Below are 20,268 nucleotides of genomic sequence, written 5' to 3' on the forward strand. Positions count from 1 at the left end.
CATCCTTGTTAGTGTGGTGGTAGAGCGTGTGGGGTCTGTTTATGGAAGCCCAGATGTAGAAGTGAAAGCGGACGTGAACTGGGAGAAGCAGGTGGACAGCAGCGGCGGAGATGGACTTGCCGTCAGCACACGTCTCTGGGAACAAGTCAACCCCACAAGGACTGGGCTTCGATCGTGACACGTAGTGTAATCAACTCACTGGAACCCACTGTTGTTAGGTCAGAAGATACAATTCTCCATCATAGATGGATACATACGCAATCAGTTTATATACAGCGTGAAAGTGCGATAACTGTCTAAAACACAAACCCAAAGAACAGATTGATCGATAGGTTTGTTTAAACGGAACATACCTTTAATACTGTATGTCAGTAAGAACAACAGCAGTGCGCCCACACAGGTGTAGTGCTATATAAATTATAAAACGGAACACTTTTGAGCCCCGTCTTCCAACATCAGCTTGCATAATGTGTACTGTTGGACAGGCAATGTCCAAGCTGCTTTTTTTTATTGGTAGTAGACTCGTACTACTGATCAGATCCCTTTCCTTAAGGAAATCACTCTTCAAAATGCCCATCAGTTTGATTCTTCACTATGTATTAAGTGGTGTTATATTTTCCATAGGAGTCTTGTTGGTAACTTAATGTGCCTTTTAACATTATGTGTAACATTTCATATTATAAACTTAGTGTCAGCCATTTAAACATTAAACTCTTGTATGTCTAAAACTATTATCTCTAGTGAACACTTTGTAATGATTATGTAATAGTGGTGAATAAACCATTTGATTCATTCATACAGTATTAAAAGGATATTGTGAGTATTACAGGTTTATTTATTTTGTTCATAGACGCAAAGATATAGAGAGATTATTTATTTGGGATGACCTCGTCTACATTAGGACAAAGGAATGAAATTCAGATCATTTGAAACAGAAGGGTATCCAAATGCATATAATTGTATCTTTTACAATGTTAACGTTACTTCTGTTTTAAATAAATGTATCTGAAAAAAGAATGCGCTAGATGTGTTTTCATCGCCAACACAGGGAATATGCAAATATTATAATGTTCTAACCTACAGCTGGGTGATGTAATAATAGTCATCTTACACTATTCCGTCGCTAGAAAAGGCTGGCTTCTCCTTACCTGGTTCAGTGTCAGCGGGGCAGAGGAAGACAAGACAGCGTGTGGTTTTAAATGCTTAGTACTGAATTACAGTTTAGGACTGACGAACACTTAAGGCTTAATTTCGTTTACTTTGCATTTTTTAAAAACATTTTCCTAAACCGTGTTTCTCGTGGACAGCATTAAAACATGAAGGTAGAACACTGCATGTAAAGAAGGTAAGTGTGCACAAGTGTTTTTAAGTTATTTTTATTTAAAAAAAATTAAAGTAGGCGTTATGGTATTAATGTAGCATAATAACGTAGTTGTCGACAAGATGTTTATAAGAAGCCAATATCAGAAAAGACATTTTAAATTTTTAAACAAGAAGAGATCATATTTTCTTAGCGTGGAAAGTATTTTAGGTAGAGACTCTAGCTGACTAATGTAGGCAGGTATTCCGTTCCCTTATTACTTTACAACAGACTCGTGAAATCATAGAGTTCCATGACATCACCTGTTATTCGATTTTTGCTTTGGTTTCTATTAACACTAGGTTATTGCTTTCTGTAGCGACAGGTATGATAGTTTAATTTCATTATTTTCAGCCAATTATTACTATTTTTTTCTTATGGACAGCCTTAATATAATAAATCTGGTAGGTTTATCAGAATCTAGGGAAGTAAGATAACATTCCTTATTTTTTCTGTAGAGAGTTTCTATAGAAGAGGTTTTGGAGGTAAACAGGGCAAGCAAAATCAGAAAGACATTTGCATATTGACTTACTTAAATGGTGTGCAGTACAGTATATAACACTTAAACTGTAATATGTGTTTTTTATTCCTTTAGATCCTAGAAATCATATCGATAAAGGTGTCAGAGCATCGCTCTCAGGGCCAGAAATGGCTGAATTCTGGTTAATTTCAGTTCCCCTTGACAAAACAAGCCAGAAATCTCTGGAGAGAATGCAAGCTGTGACAACAAAAGCTAACTTATCCAATAATTTCAAATTCACTATCCCAGATCTGAAGGTACAACCATTTTTTAATTACTATTTAAAAGCTTTTTTTCCATTTATACTTACCCTATAATCTTTTGAAAATGTGTTTTTGGACCTTTCACTTTCTTAAAGAGCTTCATTTGTAAATTTGCCAGCCATCAAGCTAAAGCCTGTAAGGTTGTTAGGCGAAACACGATCTTAACAAGCTGTGGGCACTCAGGTTAAGCATTGCCCTGTTTTATCAAATGCCAGAGGAGGCAGGTTTCATGCCCTAGACAACAGCACCATAAGCTTGCTTGAGCCAATATTAATCTAGAGATAAGATAAGATCACTTTATTGGCAATATAAATTTCTTGCATTAGGAATTTGTCTTTTTGCATACCATCAGAGCACAAAGTCAGCCATTGTACAGCACCCCTGGAGCAGTTGGGGTTAAGGGCCTTGCTCAGGAGCCTAAGGGAGCAGGATTCCTCTGCCAGCTGTGGGATTTGAACCAGCAACCTTCCAACCGCAGGCACAGAGCCACCACTCCACCTCTAGTGCAAGAAAGACAATGCCACAATTATATGATTTGCAGACTACTGTACATTACATTTTAGTTTGCATTGTAATAAAAAAGTATCACAAGTTTATTAACCTGGATCAATTTTGCATGCAGAAAAGATATGAGATATTTTGCTTCTCTGTCTATTTTCTGAGTACTTCATCAAATACAGGGTCACATGGAAGACAGAGACACAGACACACCTGGGTCAATTTTCCCAGAAGCCAATTGACCTATCAGTATATCTTTGGACTGTGGGAGGAAACCAGAGCACCTGGCAAAACCCCACAAGAACATTGGGAGAACTTACAAACTCCACACAGACAGCACCCCAAGTACCGAATTGAACCCAGGTCCCCACTGCCGTGAGGTAGCAATGATAGCCATTGTGCCACTATGCTGTCCTTCTCTGTTTATTTTTACTCCAAATCCAAATTTTTACTACTTTTAGCTGGGCTACGTAACTTATTTCGAGTACAATCTCAGAATTGTGAATAAAGGATATATTTAGAAAAGAACCATAAAAGAAGTATCCATCATTAGTTAGTAGTTATTGGTAGAGAACAGGGGATTAGGTTTAACACTATGACTAGGTAGCTCAGTTTAAATGCCAAAAAATACTTACTGCATATGAAGAAGAGACTGAGGTTTCCTGTTCCAAATCAACCTGTTTTTGATTTCTACTTTTGTCTTTTTTTTGTTTCTTTAGCCTACTAGCCTACATCACATGTCGATAAAGGTTTACTCACTGTTGTCTCTAAAATAACATTCTAATTCTGAATTTGTATGATTGATTCTATTAGTTGTGGAGTTTTCTTAAATCCAGTGAACTTGGACAGATGCATTAAACGTTATTATTTTCCAACAGGTGGGAACCTTAGACCTTCTCATTGGGCTGTCTGATGAACTTGGGAAACTGGACACCTATGTGGAGGGGTAATAACAAGCAGTTGTTATTTACTGCCTACAGATGGATCAGCTGTTCTGTTTATAATATAAACAGTTGTCTCATTCTTTTCTCCTAGTCTGAAACAATCTGGCCAAGTAAGGACCAGGGCTCTGTGAGGTTAAGGCAGGAGCCAGCAGGATTTTTCTGCCTATTCTTTTAATTCAACAAAGAATTAGTGTTGACAAAATAGTTGCTCCTGCCCACCTGCTATTTTAGTTGTAACATTTCCTTGTGACAGAAGAGGTGCAGGTCAAATTAATTCTGGTTCCAATATTTTACCGGCATTAATAAGAAATTCTTCAGAGCGTGTTTTTTTTCTCTAGTGATCTGGCATCATTGCTAACCTGTTTTTCTCCATTTCTAATAGTAGCCGTGACCCTAAATGTAAGTGCACGTTTATAGAAAAATGTTTTGGGGGGTACAGTAGTGATTGCTGTGCAGCCAATGACAAATTGAAGATTAATTTCATGGTGAGGTTTAAGCGGGGAGTGTTGTCAGTGTGTGTTGGCTGCAATGGAACAAGTAAAGGTTAATTTTAACCTGAAAAGTAGCAAGAAAAGAAAAAAATGAAAAAAGAAAAAGGATATTTTTTTCATTTCTTTATTCTTTTCATCATAGAATTAACCTTTCCTTTACATCTGAGAATTAGAAAGTCCCGATGCTGTTTTCTCTGTTTATACTGCCATGGTGCAGTGAGAGGTTGTAAGAAGGAGCTTGAATCATGTGATGAATTGAATTAATTTGCTTTGGATTAATTTGTGGTACACTTTACTGATGGGCCCTGAATGAGTCATTTGAGATACCCTCATTTATCCTCTTTTCACCTTAATTATAGTAAATGTGACATTCAATGGGTATCAAGGACCTATTGATATCAATGCTTCACAATATCTTGATTCCCATACCAGAGAATGTGAAACTATATTGTCTTAATAAATGAGCTTAATATCTTGATAGTGAATAAAATTAGAAAATGATTGAGATAATGAACACTTTGTATACAGATTCAAAAGAGTATGATTTAGGAATATGTTTCAGAACATATTATGAAATGTGCCATCAGTGTTAAAATGCTATCTTTATCATCAGTTCTAGATGAACTCTTGTAACTATCCATTTTATCTTGTAAAATATATTACTTGTAGGTATCCCAATAACCAATACACCAAAAGGTATTTTAAAGTAAAATTTAAAATATTTATGCTCAAACCTGTTCACCAGAACCTGTTACATGGCATCATTATTTGGTAGGCAAATGTTAGACAAAGGTGATGTGCAAACTCCAAATGCAACAGAGAAGAGCATTTTCACAAGCAAAAGTTTTTTTATGCTGTGTTTGACATGTCAGTATTATTTATTCACATTCCCACTTAAATTGAGAGTGTTGAATCATCAGCAGCACGTACAGTATAATGACAACAGTAATACATGTGTGTGACTCAAGGTGATTCAAGGTGAAAAAAGAAGAGAAAACTTTTTCATAGAAAAACGTTTTGTCCATAAACACTTTATTTAATGAATAAAAAAGAGGATTTGCAAAATCAAGATAAGGCGAATAGTTCATGTTTTAAATGTGATTTTATTGTGTAGTTCCTGTCACAATTATATCACAACAATGCATAAAAAGGCAATTATATTGTCCTGTACAGACAACACAAAATAATTGACATACAGTGTTGGATCAAAATTACAATTTTAGTTTGAAGCAAACGTGCTGAGAAATGACAATAAAGCAATACATAAAGCACTAGGCAGGGGAGATGTAGTTTCAAAGGAAAACTGGTGCAAATAGATGTAGGATGTTGTTGCGGAGTGTCAGTAGACATGCACTGAGGTTATATCTGTGTCTCTGCTCTTGCTTTATGTGAAACAACGTGCCCACATACAGAAACATGGGAGAGTATTACTTGATAGAATGTAACTGTATAGTATAGATACAGTACAGTACAATACTTAATGTTTGGTACAGTATGTGAGCATCTCCTTAGAGTCCTGGAAATATGTAATTTGTTTTCTGCTAACAATAACACCTGGTCAGAGAGCTTTTGAGGTTTCTCTGTGTACATGCAGACACACAATTTAACACTAATATGACTAGCAGCCAGCAGCCATATCACCCTGCAACTCACAACTGGCAACCCACTGAAGTTAAGCAGGTGTGAGCCTGCTCAGTACCTGGATGGGAGACCTCCTGGGAAAAACTAAGGTTGCTGCTGGAAGAGGTGTTAGTGGGGCCAGCAGGGGGTGCTCACTCTGTGGTCTATGTGGGTCCTAATGCCCCAGTATAGTGATGGGGACACTATACTATAGAAAGGCACTGTCCTTTGGATGAGACATAAAAAACCAAGGTTCTGACTCTCTGTGGTCATCAAAAATCCCAGGGTGTTTCTCAAAAAGAGTAGATGTGTAGCTCAAAATTTCCCATTGGCCCTAATGAATCATGGCCTCCTAATAATCCCCATCTATGAATTGGCTTCATTACTGTGTTCTCCTCCCCACTGATAGCTGATGTGTGGTGAGCATTCTGGCGCACTATGGCTGCTGTTGCATTATCCAGGTGGGGCTGCACATTGGTGGTGGTGGAGGGGAGTCCCCATTACCTAAAGCGCTTTCTGTGGAGTGTCCAGAAAAGTGCTATATAAGTGTAAACAATTATTGTTACTGTTTTGTATTCATAATGAGAAGAGGCATATGCCTTAATCTGCACTGAAGCCCTGCATTGAAGGGAGGAGTTCTCTTATTAACTGATATTTCAAGTTCTGTCAAGCAAATCCTAAAATCCTTGGCCTTAGGCAATATTCTGGCTTCACTTAATGAATCTAACATCTCAACTGTTTGTGCTGCCCTTCAAGCATCCAAAGCTACCAGTTAGTTCTGCTACCTTTGTAGAACATTTTTCTTTAGATAGCATTATATCTGTTTTTGAACTTTTATTATAATCTATAGTCTTTTTCTATTGTAAAAGTAAATATTGGTTAATCTCTTAGGCTTTAAAGTAAAATATATAATAACCTTTTACTAAATTTCTGGTCACAGTGACACTACACATTAATAAATTCTGTGCTAGTAATGCCTGTACATGTGTGAAATTTCTCCTTTACTAACGTAATGTGAAGAGGGAAGCATCAGGAGAAAATCTCAGTCCTACAATTTGTCCCATGCACTTTACAGTTCAGTCTGGGAAATCTAGGCATCTGCTGGAATATTTCTGAAAAAAAAACTGAGACTATATCAGGGTCTTTCAAACACAATTTCAGCATGTCGTTGTATGTAAAAGGGTGTAGAAAGTGGGATAAAACCAATACATGTTTTGTATTTCTGAAGCTTTCACTGGTGTAGGAAGGGGCTGTCCCATACTCCTGAGGACAACCACCTGTTTCCACCTGACAGCAGGGCCCCCCATGGCCTGACAGCCACAGTGTAGGATGGCAGTGCTCTCATTAGTAATTTATGTCCTGGGATTGCAGACAGTTTTTCCATGTAAGATCTAAATTCACTCACCACAAAGTACTTGAGTCTTTGAAACATGGAAGGAGTTAAGCCATTAAGGTGTCAGTTTTCTAATTAAGGCTATGTACAGTGCAGGCACTTTCTACTGCAGTGGAATCTGCCATCTGGCCAGGTGGTATTCAATTAGAGGTAACCATAAATGAAGCCTTTCCTTTGACAAGAAGAGCTTAGACTTATTGGAAACAATGGGACGGTCTTAAGTTTTGTTAAGAGAGGGCTACAACTGAGAGGAGACTATTTGATCTGTCTAGCCCATTTTAGTAGTTAGTTAGCCCATCTTAGGTTTTCATAACAGCTGTGTCTTGAAAGAAAGGACACAGCTGACGTCAACCGCATGGCTGGGTAGCCTGTTCCCTACTTCCACAACTCTCAGTATAAAGAAGTGCTTCCTATTCTCTGAGTTAAAGGCACTCCAGCATAGCTTGCACTTGTGACCTTCGGTTCATGTTTCACTGTTAATTCCGCTAATTTGACCTTGTCACTGCCTGAGAATTTAGGATACTTTGACTCTGTTCAAGATTAAAAGGCTCAGCTCTTTTAGTCTGTCAGTGTGGGACATTTCTTTATTCTTCAGAATGTATCTAGTTGCTCTTCTCTGGACTGAGTCCAGAATGCCAGTGTCTTCTTTTGAGGTCTTAGTAGTGCATTTTTCAGTTTTAACACAACATACATTTAATCAGCACTTTTAACTATATACCGTATCCTCAACTAATGTTTGCCTTTTTTATTACTTAGTTATTACTAACGATACAAAAAATACAATAATTCTCGCAAATGAATGCATCACCATCTTCTTCATTTTCCTGAATCAGATATTTGACTGTGTCATACTATTGAATAGTTCAGGTGGGTAGCTGCGTCAGCATACGTAGGCTGCAAAAGAACAAGTAATAGGTTTATTCCATGCTAAAAAAAAGAAGAAAGAAAAACACAACATTTCAGCCGTGGGGACTTCTTCGGGTGTGAGGGTGTCCTTCGGATGTCTTTACACCCGAAGAAGGCCCCACGGCCGAAACATTGTGTTTTCTATCTTCTTTTTATCAGCATGGAATAAACCTGTTACTTGTTCCTTTGCATACTATTGAATAGATTTCTCTACAGTGCTAGTTTATAAAGCTTCTGTTTAATCTTAACTTTAAACATATTTTAATCATATGATATTCTTTTCATACATCTGCAGGATACCTGAGCAAATCATTGCAGCTATCTATCACATTCAGCAGAAACAAACAGTACCATCCTTTCTTGTGAGGGATGCTTCTGAATGTCAGAAGATGCCTGTCTACCATTAGTCACTGCTGTTGAAAACAGCACACATACAGTACTCTAAATTAATGTAAAGACACAAAACATAATCCTGTGCTTAAGAAGTCTTCAGCTGGGCCCTCTTCAATTAATTGTCTTACAGGTGCAAACACAATTAATGTGAGTAATATCGGAAATTCTCTTTAAAGTACCCATTGCTATCATTTTACAAACCACCACTTTATGGCATGTACAGCTTTCCAAAAAGCCTCTGACCTCAACATGAGACTGACAGAAGAGTCTACAGGAACAGAGAGGATTCTCATGGCATTTTAGAGTATTTCGAAGTTCTGCTGTACTTGTAATTCCAATTAATTGTTCTGGATTTTGTGTGGCACAGTAGTCAGCAATGCGGGCCCTGGGTTCTATTGCTGGGGCGCTGTCTGTGTGGAGTTTGTATGTTCTCCCGGTGCTCACATTAGTTTCCACCAGGTGCTCCTATTTTCTCCCACAGTCCAAAGACATACAGTACTGGTACAGTAGGTTAATATGCTTCTGTGAAACTGACCCCAGTGTAAGTGTGCGTGTGTTCTTGCCTGCGTGTGCCCTGCGATGGACTGTGCCCTGTCATTCTTGGGACAGGCTCCAGGCCACTGTGACCCTGAACTGGATAAGCTGGTATTGAAAGTGATCCGATGTTCTGGATTTTAACAAAGCACAAATCAGAAGTTCCTTGTTGTGTTTTCAGTCAAACTGTGCAAGTAAACAACATGTCATTTTTGCAGTGTTATAAAGAAACTTGCCCACTACATGTCAGACGTAATAGAAGAATCCAAAGACAAAATGCATGAAAACCTGCTGGCCAATGGAGGTGAGTGCTGTTATAAACCATCTCCCATAAGTTGCAGTAATTGAAATTATATTTTTATAGTAATTATAATTATATGTATATACTGTATATACTGTATATACTAAGAAGTTCTAATAGGTCAGCATGCGTAGGCTGCAAAGGAACAGGTAACGGGTTTATTCCATGAAAAGAAAAGAAAGGAAACACAATGTTTCGACTGTGGAGTCTTCTTCAGGTGTGAGGTTTGAGGCGTGAGAGATTTAAAGGGATATTAAATCCCTTGACTTGCCTGTCATGATCCCCGAAAGATTGAATATGATTATGTAATTTTTCAAAACTTTGCATTCTGGAGGACGATTTAAAAATGATTTATTAATGTAAAGATTGATTATCATTAATTCATGGCAGAGGCCTGCCATCTTAGTGGCTCTAATGACTTGCTGTACCTGCAAGAATCAAACCATGTCATAGGACATGAACTTGTGACCTCTATTCACAGACACAACAAATATAATTGTGTGGCCATTTACAGTACAGAAGCATATATTCTCAACACAGAAAACAGCAACAGGATATATTTATCAGTACACATAGAGTTGATGGACTATAGAGAAGTGGTTTAGCTTTCCTTCTCTAACGTTTGCTCTACCACAGACCAAATTTAAATGTCACCTTCAGAGACGCAGTACGGTCCTTTCAGGAAGAACAAATATACCTTGGATCTACAGAAACAGTCACATGTTTACATTTATAAATCTTTGAAAACCGCCTTATAGTATGTTAATTTTTGGGACGCAATCAAATCTTTTTAAAATCATTCAGGATTCCTGACAAGTAAAGTTGTAAGTGTATAAGCTGTTTAACAATAATGATAATTTCCGACTGCCGGGCTCCGGAAAAATGGAGTGGAAATGTTCTGCCTGCACAAGGCAGCACTTGAAAGTCACCAGCACAGGGAACATACTGTACACACGGTCACTCGTTACTGCCACAACATGACAAGAGCCTACACAACAGCTAGACAGTAGAGCTAAACTGAAATACAGAACAATAGAAAATTCAATACCATTTTACAGCTCCATCCCTGAGATCAGTCCTGTTACTGTGTGCCTACCACACATGGGTATACACTTTGACAACTAAACATTTTTACTTCATCAGGAGCACAGACTGTTCTCTCCGTGTGACAATATTGAGTATGTAGACACAAAATACCTTCTTGCTTTTTCTTAACACAAGCAGCTGCAAACAGGCTACAGTTGAAAGCACTACCTGCCTTTCATTTATTAGCATGGCAAAATAAACAAGTGTGTAAATGTGACTTAATGCAAGAAGAAAAAACTGCCTTTCAATCACAGTGATTTGGGAGATTTTGCACCTTCTTACCAAATCAAGGTGTAAATAGGAAGGCTTTTCTATTTACACCTTGTTTTGTACCTTACAACATTATCTGATTGTATTTTTTGCTTGATCAATACATATACAGTAAAGTTGATAAAGAGACATGAAGGTCTCATACATGTTAGTGGAGGTGTGGAAATTGTTCCACATCATCTGGGTGTTACTATCCTGAAGATGACCCTGCCCTTAGTTAGAAATCTTCTGACATTGGAAAGTATGAGCTGTAATTGAACTGGAGTTCCATAACAAACCCTTTCTTTCTAATGCTTTTGCAAATAAACCGTTTTCCCTTCTTAGGGCAGAAGACTTCCAAGAAAATTCAAACACCTAAGAAATCTTGCTTTCAAGCTTTAATGGGTATTTGCTTTTGCTGTGGTTTAGTTGTGTGTAGGCATGTGAATGAGGTGAAAAAGTATTTTTCTTCAAATATGAATCTGGATGTGGGGATACAGTGATTAGGTTATGGCGGATTACTGATGACTGACCCCATAACTTGATCACGATATCCATGCAACCAGGATGCCATCGTTTGATCTTTGCAGACTTGGGTTGAAAACGTGAACATTGTGCTGAGTGAATTTCTTTATTGAGTTAAGCTTTCTCCAGTGGCTTTGTCTGTGCCTCTCAGCCATTGCATGTGCTGCTTGCGAATAAACACTACAAACTTTGTGTGCATTTCACTGATGGTAAACCAACCACAGAAGAAACAGTTAAGTAGCCATGCTAGGACAGAAATGTGTAAATTAAATTAATACTGATTGCTAAAAGATAGAATTGTGCAAAGTGTTAAACGTTTTGTTTTTAGAGCAACTCATCAGTGTGCTGTTTATTGCTTGGATTTGTCTGTGGCGTTTTACTGTGGTTTATGAAATGGTGTGGTGATTTTCTCGTGGGACAGTTTATGCATATGCTGTATTTTGTGCTGTTGTAGTTGACCTGGTGACCTATTTGACACAGTTTCAATGGGATATGGCAAAATACCCAACAAAGCAGCCTCTGAAGAATCTGGCAGAAATCATATCAAGGGTAAACTTCCTATGTACTCCAGCATTCGTAACATACTATTAATAGATTAATCACAGTTATGTGATTTTGTTTTTACAGGAACCCAGGTTTTCTAGAATTTTGATTCTGAATATATTCATGCTAAAGTCACTGCCAAAACAGTTTTTAACTCACTTACTGTATGTAACAAGTTCAGGACGAGATGTTTTTGACTGTCATCAGCATGTCCTTGAAATCCAATGAATCAAGGGTTAGCTTCAATAAAATACTACTGTACATAAACATAAAACATAAAATGTTGATTTCTCCTCTGGTTTCAGCAAATCTCCCAGATTGAGGCAGAACTGAAGTCCCGCAATATAGCATATAACAATGTCAAGGCGAGCCTGCAGGGCATGGAGCGGAAAGCCATGTGAGTTGTCCTCTGCCACTTGCCACTAGGGTGTGAGCATCTCGTTTACTGCATAGTCCTTCTCCCAGGATCTCTGATACACACTCCGCTGTTTCATGTTTGGGCAGCATGGTGGCACAGTAGTTAGCATTAGTGTCTTGCAGCTGTGGGACCCTGGTTCAATTCTGGACCTGGGGTGCTATCTGTGTGGAGTTTATATGTTCTCCTTGTGTTCACAGTCCAAAGACATGCTGGCAGATTAATTGGCTTCTGGGAAAATTGTCCCTGATGTGAGTCATATTGCCTCAGTAAACACCTTGCTGTATAAATGGGTCGTCCAGGTCTTGTAAGTGACAGTGTGTGCACAGTTAGCTTTTTTAAATAAAGATGTATAAATATTTTAAAAATATTTAATGGCTAAGTACAGACTATAGTACAGATAACAGAAATACAATTAAGATTTATCACATTACAATCAAAGACATTTGCTATCTTAACTCTTGTTTTCTCTGTGAGAATATAAAACAAAAAATGCAGGAAATTTTCTATTTCAAAAAAGGTGGCAAAATCAATGCAATATAAAAGTTTTATGAGAAACGCTTTGCCATTATTTCAGTTGATCGTCATTGAACATTCACTTTTGAGCATGTGGTAACTGGTATGGTGATTTTCTTACCATATTTAATTGACATTTTCCATACGTAATTGATAATTGACACAAGAACTGCAGTGCAATCTGTTCACATCTCAGCTGGGGGCAATCAATATAATGTTTGTCTGAAGACTTATGGAACGTTGATGTATATTGGAAATTTAATGTGTTTTTAGAGACAGTTTAGAGACAGAGATAGCAAATTGTGATGTTCTTAAAGCCAAATGAAAAAGTTTCTGTTATAAGCTGCTGATTAAACAATTAAATACCACATGATACCCAATACTATACCCTTTTTCTAGAGGGAACCTTCTAACCCGGACTCTAACAGACGTTAATAAGGATGATTTTGTGCTGGACTCCGAATACCTGACAACTCTGCTGGTGGTTGTTCCAAAGTAAGTAATTTCTTGTGTAAATAGGTATCTTTTAATTCGCACCAGTAACACACTTGCCGTACCAGCAAGCCTTACCACGTAGCTCAATAAACAGAAATGAAGAAAGGATTTTTACTTGCGACAAAATGTGTTTATTGTGTAATTTTCTTTCCTCTTTTGTCCCAATTCCGTTTTTCTCTCTTATTTGCATCATGCAATTGCGCTGTAACCCAACACAGCAAGGCCTACAGGATAATCTAAGGCCCCTGATCTCAGTATCTGATAAGGTCTTTGTTTCATCCATTGGCAACAAGCCATTCTACACTCAAAAGCACAGTGTTGTACTAACGAATGTAATAATGAATCCTGTGCTGTAGGATAGTTCAACGTTTTTAAAACTAGACGATGTTGCAAAGAGGGTGTGAAGAGCCCCAGTCCAGCGAGTTTTATTGGTCATTATTAAGTCACTATTTTTTTCAGGTCTGGAAAAGTTATTTGGGCTCAGTTAAGCAGGTGACCCTTTTTTAAGCAAACCAGCCCTCTGGGACCACACCACACTTTTTGTTCTGAGGTGTTAGACCCATAGAGAGTGACCTATAAGAATATCTGGATTTAGGTTCAGAAGATAAGATAAGTTACAGACGGGAGGTCATTTGTCCCATCTAGCCCAGGATTAGTAGCTTATTGGTACATTTCATCTAGCTTTTTCTTGAAGGGCATTAACAAAATGACTGGTCGACTGCCCACAACTCCGCAAACATGGCTATTTCACGTTCACATTTGATATACCTGCATTGTGTCCCCTCATAGTCTGTTTAAGACTAAACAGGTTCAATTCATTCAGTCTGTCAGCAAGGCACATTCTTTAAATATATATTATATATATAATGTATTTATTATAAATAATGTATCTGGTTGCTGTTTTCTGGATTGAACCAGAGCAGTAATATATTTTCTATAATGTGGTGGCCAAAATTGTATGTTTTCTAAAACCTTAGCAGTCCATTACACAATGTTAACTTCACATCTCAATATTTAAATTCTCTGTCTTTGACTATATAACATTTTGTTTGCCCTTTGTATTGCCTCCACACATTGAATAGAGAACGTAAATGGTGTGTCAGCATAAACAGTGCTGAGAAAACGTTTGCGAATACAAAGCCGTAAAAATACTTAAATTGTTTAATTAACAAAATACAAACTGTTTGGTAATTAAAAAAAATATGTTTAGAACAAACAAGTGTATCACAGTAAAAAATGTGTTCCCATAATTATATTTGGGATTCACAAAGATTTTTTGGTACTGTAATTTTTTTTCCATTAGCAGCCTCTTCTATCTCAGGCTTTACTTTTTTGTATGTAACATTTATGTTTTTAATACCTACATGTTTTAAATCCCATACTTGTCTACATTATACACTTCTTGCCAGAAGTTCATCTTGAAGGCTTTCCAGGACCAGGACTCGGTGTTCAAAACATTTCCGATGATTTTCGTTGTTTTCATCTTTATTCAATAGTTCGTGCATTTTACTTACTTCTGTTAACTACGTGTAAAGAAAAAATGATTAAACAAATTCACTCCTAATGTACATTATTGTATAATTCAAAAGGAAATACATTGTCATGTGGAACATTTTAATGTGTTTGCAATTGTAGGGCAAATTACTCCATTTGGCAAAAGACCTATGAATCTCTGTCTGAATTTGTTGTCCCTCGTTCGACAAAGTAAGTATGGAAAGGGGTAACTTATTTGTTATTTGTCAGAGCTTGTAATTTTGTAACTGTTCAAGTCCTTATTAAATGGTGTTTCGGTAAAGAAATAGTTTACCTTACTTAAATAACTTCTTGTCTATACAAGGTGTAATTTAACAGACTATGAATGTTACAATAATGATGCAATATCCTTTTAAAGTGGTACTTTTTACTAAAATGACAAATTTTAGACATATTAGAATATTAGAAAAAATATTAGACACTAAAAGTTTATTGTCCCACATAAAAAGGACACAGTTTCTGTGATTAGGTCTTGTTATTACAGTAAATGCAGGACAAAAAAAATTCATTGAATTATACAGACTTGTTTTTCTTTGTGATCAGAACTAATAGTTCTTATGAAACTCTAAGGATATCATACTTCATGCTTAAGTGAATGCTGTGTATTTATGTGAACCTGATTGTTCTGACGGTAGTTTCCCTCTGTAGAAAGATAATGGAGGACTCTGAAGGAGGACTTTTCACCGTAACCTTGTTCAAGAAGGCTGTCAGCGACTTCAGAATAAAAGCCAGGGAAAATAAGTAAGCGTGAGAGGCACTTCAGTAAGAAAGGCTGTCTTGAGATCTGAAAATTCCCCTCAAACACTAAGGGAGACTCATAACACATAGCGTATGCTCTCTCCTCTGCAGGTTTACAGTTAGAGAGTTCAGCTTCAATGAGACCGAGCTGCAGGCTGAGAAAGAGGAAATGACACGGCTGGCAGCTGACAAGAAACAACAATATGTGAGTTAGCTGCTCAGTCTTAAAAGTGTGGCGATAAAAATGGGTGTAGCTATATGATTTTCACAGCTAAGGTAGGAAAACAACTATGCGAGCACACCAGAGCTGATTGGATTTGCTTTACTAAGTAAATGGAAATGAAAAAAATCTTTAAAAACATTTATACTTTACATACTGTACAACCTGTAGTTTAGTAAGCAAAATATACAAAATATGTGGAAATAATGTAAATTATTTGTTTTTTCTTCTTCATTGACGTGTGGTTTACATTAATATAACTTTTTTTAAAACTCCTTAATGCTTGTTTTTTCGTTTATAAATAAATCTTCAGGGTCCTCTTTTGAGATGGCTAAAGGTAAATTTCAGCGAAGCATTTACTGCTTGGATCCATGTGAAGGCACTGAGGGTATTTGTGGAATCTGTCTTGAGGTAAGCAGAGCTCCTGAGCATGTTTTGGGTTCATCTGTTTTTTAGATTTAAGGCAAAACCAAAAGACAAAAGACAAAAGGTGACAACAATGAATGGTTCTTTGGTTCCACTAACTTATCCCATTATATTCTCTAATGGGAATTAGTCTCTGTTAGTTAAGAAACACTTATGTAATAAATAAGAAAAAAATAAGAGGTACAGGCTCTTTTGTAAGTAAACGGGTTTTGAAGCTCGGCAATTTTCTTTTTTTTTTTTACTTTACTCTAAATCTGCACACATGGATGCAGATAAGACATCCCCACTTCACTATCATTACAATTTGGATAACAGGATAAACCTGCAGGTTTTGAAATTATTTCGACTCCTTTTTGAAAATTAGTTTTTGAATTTTGGAATTAAAACCAAGGCCCCCACTCCCCATGGTCTTCTCAGGTGTAACCCCAGTGTCCTGGCCAAATTTCTCCTCTGGTCTTTACCCATCATGGCCTCCTAATAAGACCCATCTATGAACTGCCTTTATTACTCTGTTCTCCTCCCCAATGGTAGCTCATGTGAGCATACTGACACATTTTGGATGCCGTCACATCATCCTTGTGAGGGCTGTACATTTGTGATGGTGGAGTGAGTCTCAATTACCTGTAAAGTGCTACATAAGTGTAAGGATTATTATTTTCTGGTTTCTTCTCAGAGCAAGAATGTACGGTGCTGTTTATTTTTTAGTGTAAAACCACAACTACATACAGTATAATATCAAAGAAGTCTTACCAGAGTATTTTGCTTGTGTTTGGTATATTTCTCTAGATAAAAGGAAGTGTTTTCTTATTGCAAAGACAACAAGGTTCATGTGTCTACACTAAGAGAAACTGAGAATTTCAGCAGGATTTCAATTGTAGATATACATGAGAGTTAATGTTACTTTGGAGAAGTGAGGTTGTGATCCGATCAGTACTGCACTCTGCCATGTTTTGTAATCTTTGTTGTAGGTATGGGCTCCCGGTTAACTTTCAAGCAATGCTACTGCAGCCCAGCAAGAAGAACAGTAAACGCCTGAGAGAAATATTAAATTCACTCTACAAGCACTTGGACAGTGTGGCAGCCTCAAGCAAACAGGATGTATGTAATAGTTTCCAAAAGTTTTAAAAATATATCTTAACCTATTAACTTATAAAGAATGTATGTAGGAACTGTCTCATCACCTATTTGCTACTTGCTACATATCTTGTCAGATGTTTCAGCTGGGGGATGTTGTGTCCAGTTTTGTTTTTTGTAGTAATACATTCTGAAAAGGTCTCGCACAGCTGATAAAAATGGTGTTCACTACAGTACTGAAGCCAGCAGAGTGCCGATAGTGGTTCCCAATCCTGATCCCAGGAGGCCACACTCCTGCTGGGTTTCATTCCAGCTGAGCTTAATTATCTAACTGGAGCCTTAATTTAAATTAAGTTGCTTGACTTATATGGATAAGGGTACTACAGCTAATTTATGCCTATCCAGTCCCAGTGGAGCTTAGCCACTTGGGAACTGCTATCTAGGAAATGGTCCCCATTAGCTAATTCTATTAAGCACTTTTGATCAGAAAAGGCCTTTCCGATTAACTCGAACCCTTAAGGGGCACAAGGTCTTCAAGTCTTCTGACTACCATTCCCTTAGTTACCTAATTACACTATTTGCTCAGCTGAAGCAACTTAACCTGAGATCTGATGATTTCAAGTACTGAGGCTCTGTTCTGAGACATATCAGATAGAGGCTACCCCGCCTCCCACTGCTCTTTCTGCCACTATTCCTGTAAAAATGGAGAGGAACACAGTAGTTTCGTTTATACTTTTTTATATTTAATCCACCCGTATTATAAATGTGTGAGAACTATGCATTTCTACTAAAGAGAATCCTAGCTGAAGAGAAGCACTACTAATCCTAAAAAGAAATAGGAATGAAGAGTTCTTGGCAGGACTGATGATTTTCCATGATCACATTGGACATATTACTTTATTCTACAGACTCAAAGCAAAAAGACCTTTTCATACCTCTAGGAACTGTATGAAGTAAGGAATTATTACTGTCCATTTCTAATAAACATTAATCCCCAGCCAAATACTCAATACCGATGAAAAGCACTAGACGAATGCAAGGATTTATCTTTATTGGAACTCAGACCCAATCAGCAATCTTAGGGGCACAAGGTAGTACAACTAGCAGGCTGCCAGAGTGCGAGTGTCCTTGCTTGCTCAGTGTGCAATGAGGTGCTTTTAAAAGGTGCAAAATACTCACCCAGGTTCCCTTCTCTTGCAGGCTGGAGTTGATCTTCCTGGATTAGGTCTCAGCAACCAGGAATACTACTGCTATGTCTACTTCACGATTGATGCGAATCTGATTGATCATTAACAGCTATACTGTAGGTGCCAAGGTACAGAGGAGGTCCAGTCCTCCTCCAAGAGAGAAGTCAAGGGAAACCATAATAAACAAATTGGGCTCATGTCAGGTTGTTTCAAATGAATAAGAATAATGGTAATTTCCCAGAATTCTAGCTTTCACCGCTTTAACAAATTCACAAATTCAGTACAAGATCAAGTCGCTTTATAGCCGAAGTATAATTCAGTTGTTTTCATTCTGTAATCTAGAGATCTCGACAAACATTTAGCCATATTACTCAAGAGTAACAAAAGCAAGACAACTTAAAAAAAAGTATATGCACTTCCTGAAATGCAATGACATGCAGGAATTCTAAACATGGACTGGCAGCTGAAGGCTTAGCATGACCGGTTTACTCAACTGTATTCTAGTGGAAAAAAGTCCCTTACACTGCCATTACGCTGTGAAAATGGCACAAACCCCAACTGCAACACATACAGGGATACATATGAAGAGCCACAGGAATTTGGGCTGATTACATGTACTACAGAAATGCTGTGATTTTCAGAGCACACTTACACTCAACATCTTATTAGAATAGCCTGATGCAATAACTATACTGCTAAACAGACATGTAGAGAGATACGACTATAGCACCTAAAGTGATGTGTGGTTATAAACAGCACTGTGTGAGATACAGAGCTCATAGGACTCATTTACATTGTTTTAATCTTCTCACTGAAAAATGTGCTGCATTTTGAGATTTAACAAGTACCAAGGAATTGTGTTTAATGACATAACTGATTTTTTCCCCATGTTTTCAGTAATGTTAGTTTTACTTAATGCTGGAATCAGATACACATTTTGAAATACTGTACTGTCTGTAAACGTATCTTGCTTAAGAAATTAGTTCTGAAAAAAAAATCTAGTACAGAGTAGTTTTTCTATTCTGGGGATAGCATACTGTGACTTTAATCCTCCAAAACAAGAACCTGCGTGCTTATCTGAAAAGGACTTCCAACCAGTTTATCTATAAATCAACATGTTTCATTGGCATTTCAAAAGAGGAGCATGTCTGATTCCAAACAAAACATTTTTGATTTACAGATGTGAAACTACAATTCATATTAATGTTTGTTAATGATTCTGAAAGGTAGAATGTTTTAAATCCCATTGACACTAAAATTATGGAATTTAAATGTACAAAATACACAGTAAAAAAAAAAATCAGTTTTATTGTAAATATGCCAGAAAAGCAATATTGAAGTGCAGATTTCAATTTATAAATGCAAATTGTTTGGGGGTGAATAATGAGGAATATTTTTAACATCATTTAAGCATTTTGTGCTTTTCTGCCTAAAATCCCTACTTACTAAATAACCTGCAATGAGTAACTAATCATGCATTAATTTTGTTTATACATCTTGGTGTCAAAATGTTAATCATTTTTGATTAGGCTGAAACACTCCAGTATCTTGTTTGTATTTGGTGTAATAAACTTTTATATTTTCACTTCCATCTTTTTTATTTATACAGTATTGACAGTCATACCTGTCTTTATTATACAATAACAGATTTGAACTCACTGTGAGCAGGGGTGCCCTACTAAAGTCAACCAGAGGTCTGTTAATTTTCTTTCCCACTCAACTTTTAAACTCCCAAAAGAATTTATCAGCTTTTTACTGCTCTTGTGAGGCAAGAGTTAAGAGGTTTTTAAAACATACCGGACTATAGAACTCTAGAACTGGAACTGGGCACCCCTGCACTATTACTTAAGAGTTCAAAAAATGGAACACAAAGTGGCTCCCCAAAACAAAAACTGCCTCAGGAGAGGATAATGTCCTCCAGTTAGGCTCTGTTTCAACAGTGCCAGACCCATTATTATCAGACATGCCTTTTCTTAGACCATTATTATGAAGGAGAAACCTCTGTCCATCCCATGTGAAAGTGTTTCCAGTTTAGGAA

At 37.2% G+C, this 20,268-nt stretch overlaps 1 protein-coding gene across 3 annotated transcripts; it reads left to right on the top strand.

The window, feature by feature from the left end:
* Positions 1-69: 69 nt before the first annotated feature.
* On the top strand, positions 70-19,815 carry LOC148839905 (V-type proton ATPase subunit C 1-A-like). Of its 3 annotated transcripts, none has more exons than XM_088905801.1 (13): positions 70-1,345; positions 1,956-2,137; positions 3,520-3,587; positions 9,141-9,226; positions 11,538-11,632; positions 11,932-12,023; positions 12,957-13,052; positions 14,688-14,756; positions 15,234-15,326; positions 15,435-15,528; positions 15,857-15,954; positions 16,938-17,067; positions 18,244-19,815. In XM_088905801.1, the coding sequence occupies exons 2-13, from the start codon at positions 2,009-2,011 to the stop codon at positions 18,334-18,336; spliced, it is 1,143 nt and encodes a 380-aa protein (XP_088761927.1). In that variant the 5' UTR covers positions 70-1,345; positions 1,956-2,008; the 3' UTR covers positions 18,337-19,815. The 3 variants fall into 3 exon arrangements, with proteins under 3 accessions (XP_088761927.1, XP_088761942.1, XP_088761934.1); XM_088905816.1 differs by having other exon boundaries at positions 1,156-1,345; positions 2,496-3,587; XM_088905808.1 differs by lacking the exons at positions 70-1,345; positions 3,520-3,587 and having other exon boundaries at positions 2,074-2,137.
* The last annotated feature ends 453 nt before the right edge of the window (positions 19,816-20,268 follow it).

Source organism: Atractosteus spatula, chromosome 2 (assembly GCF_055471065.1).
Source record: "Atractosteus spatula isolate fAtrSpa1 chromosome 2, fAtrSpa1.hap1, whole genome shotgun sequence".
In the NCBI taxonomy this organism is placed as follows: domain Eukaryota; kingdom Metazoa; phylum Chordata; class Actinopteri; order Semionotiformes; family Lepisosteidae; genus Atractosteus; species Atractosteus spatula.

Excerpts from the sequence above, each read along its gene's own strand:
- LOC148839905 (XM_088905801.1), top strand. The coding sequence starts at position 2,009 with ATGGCTGAATTCTGGTTAATTTCAGTTCCCCTTGACAAAACAAGCCAG. Across the intron at positions 3,588-9,140 it reads CTGGACACCTATGTGGAGGG|TGTTATAAAGAAACTTGCCC; the intron begins GTAATAACAAGC and ends TCATTTTTGCAG. Across the intron at positions 13,053-14,687 it reads CTGCTGGTGGTTGTTCCAAA|GGCAAATTACTCCATTTGGC; the intron begins GTAAGTAATTTC and ends TTGCAATTGTAG.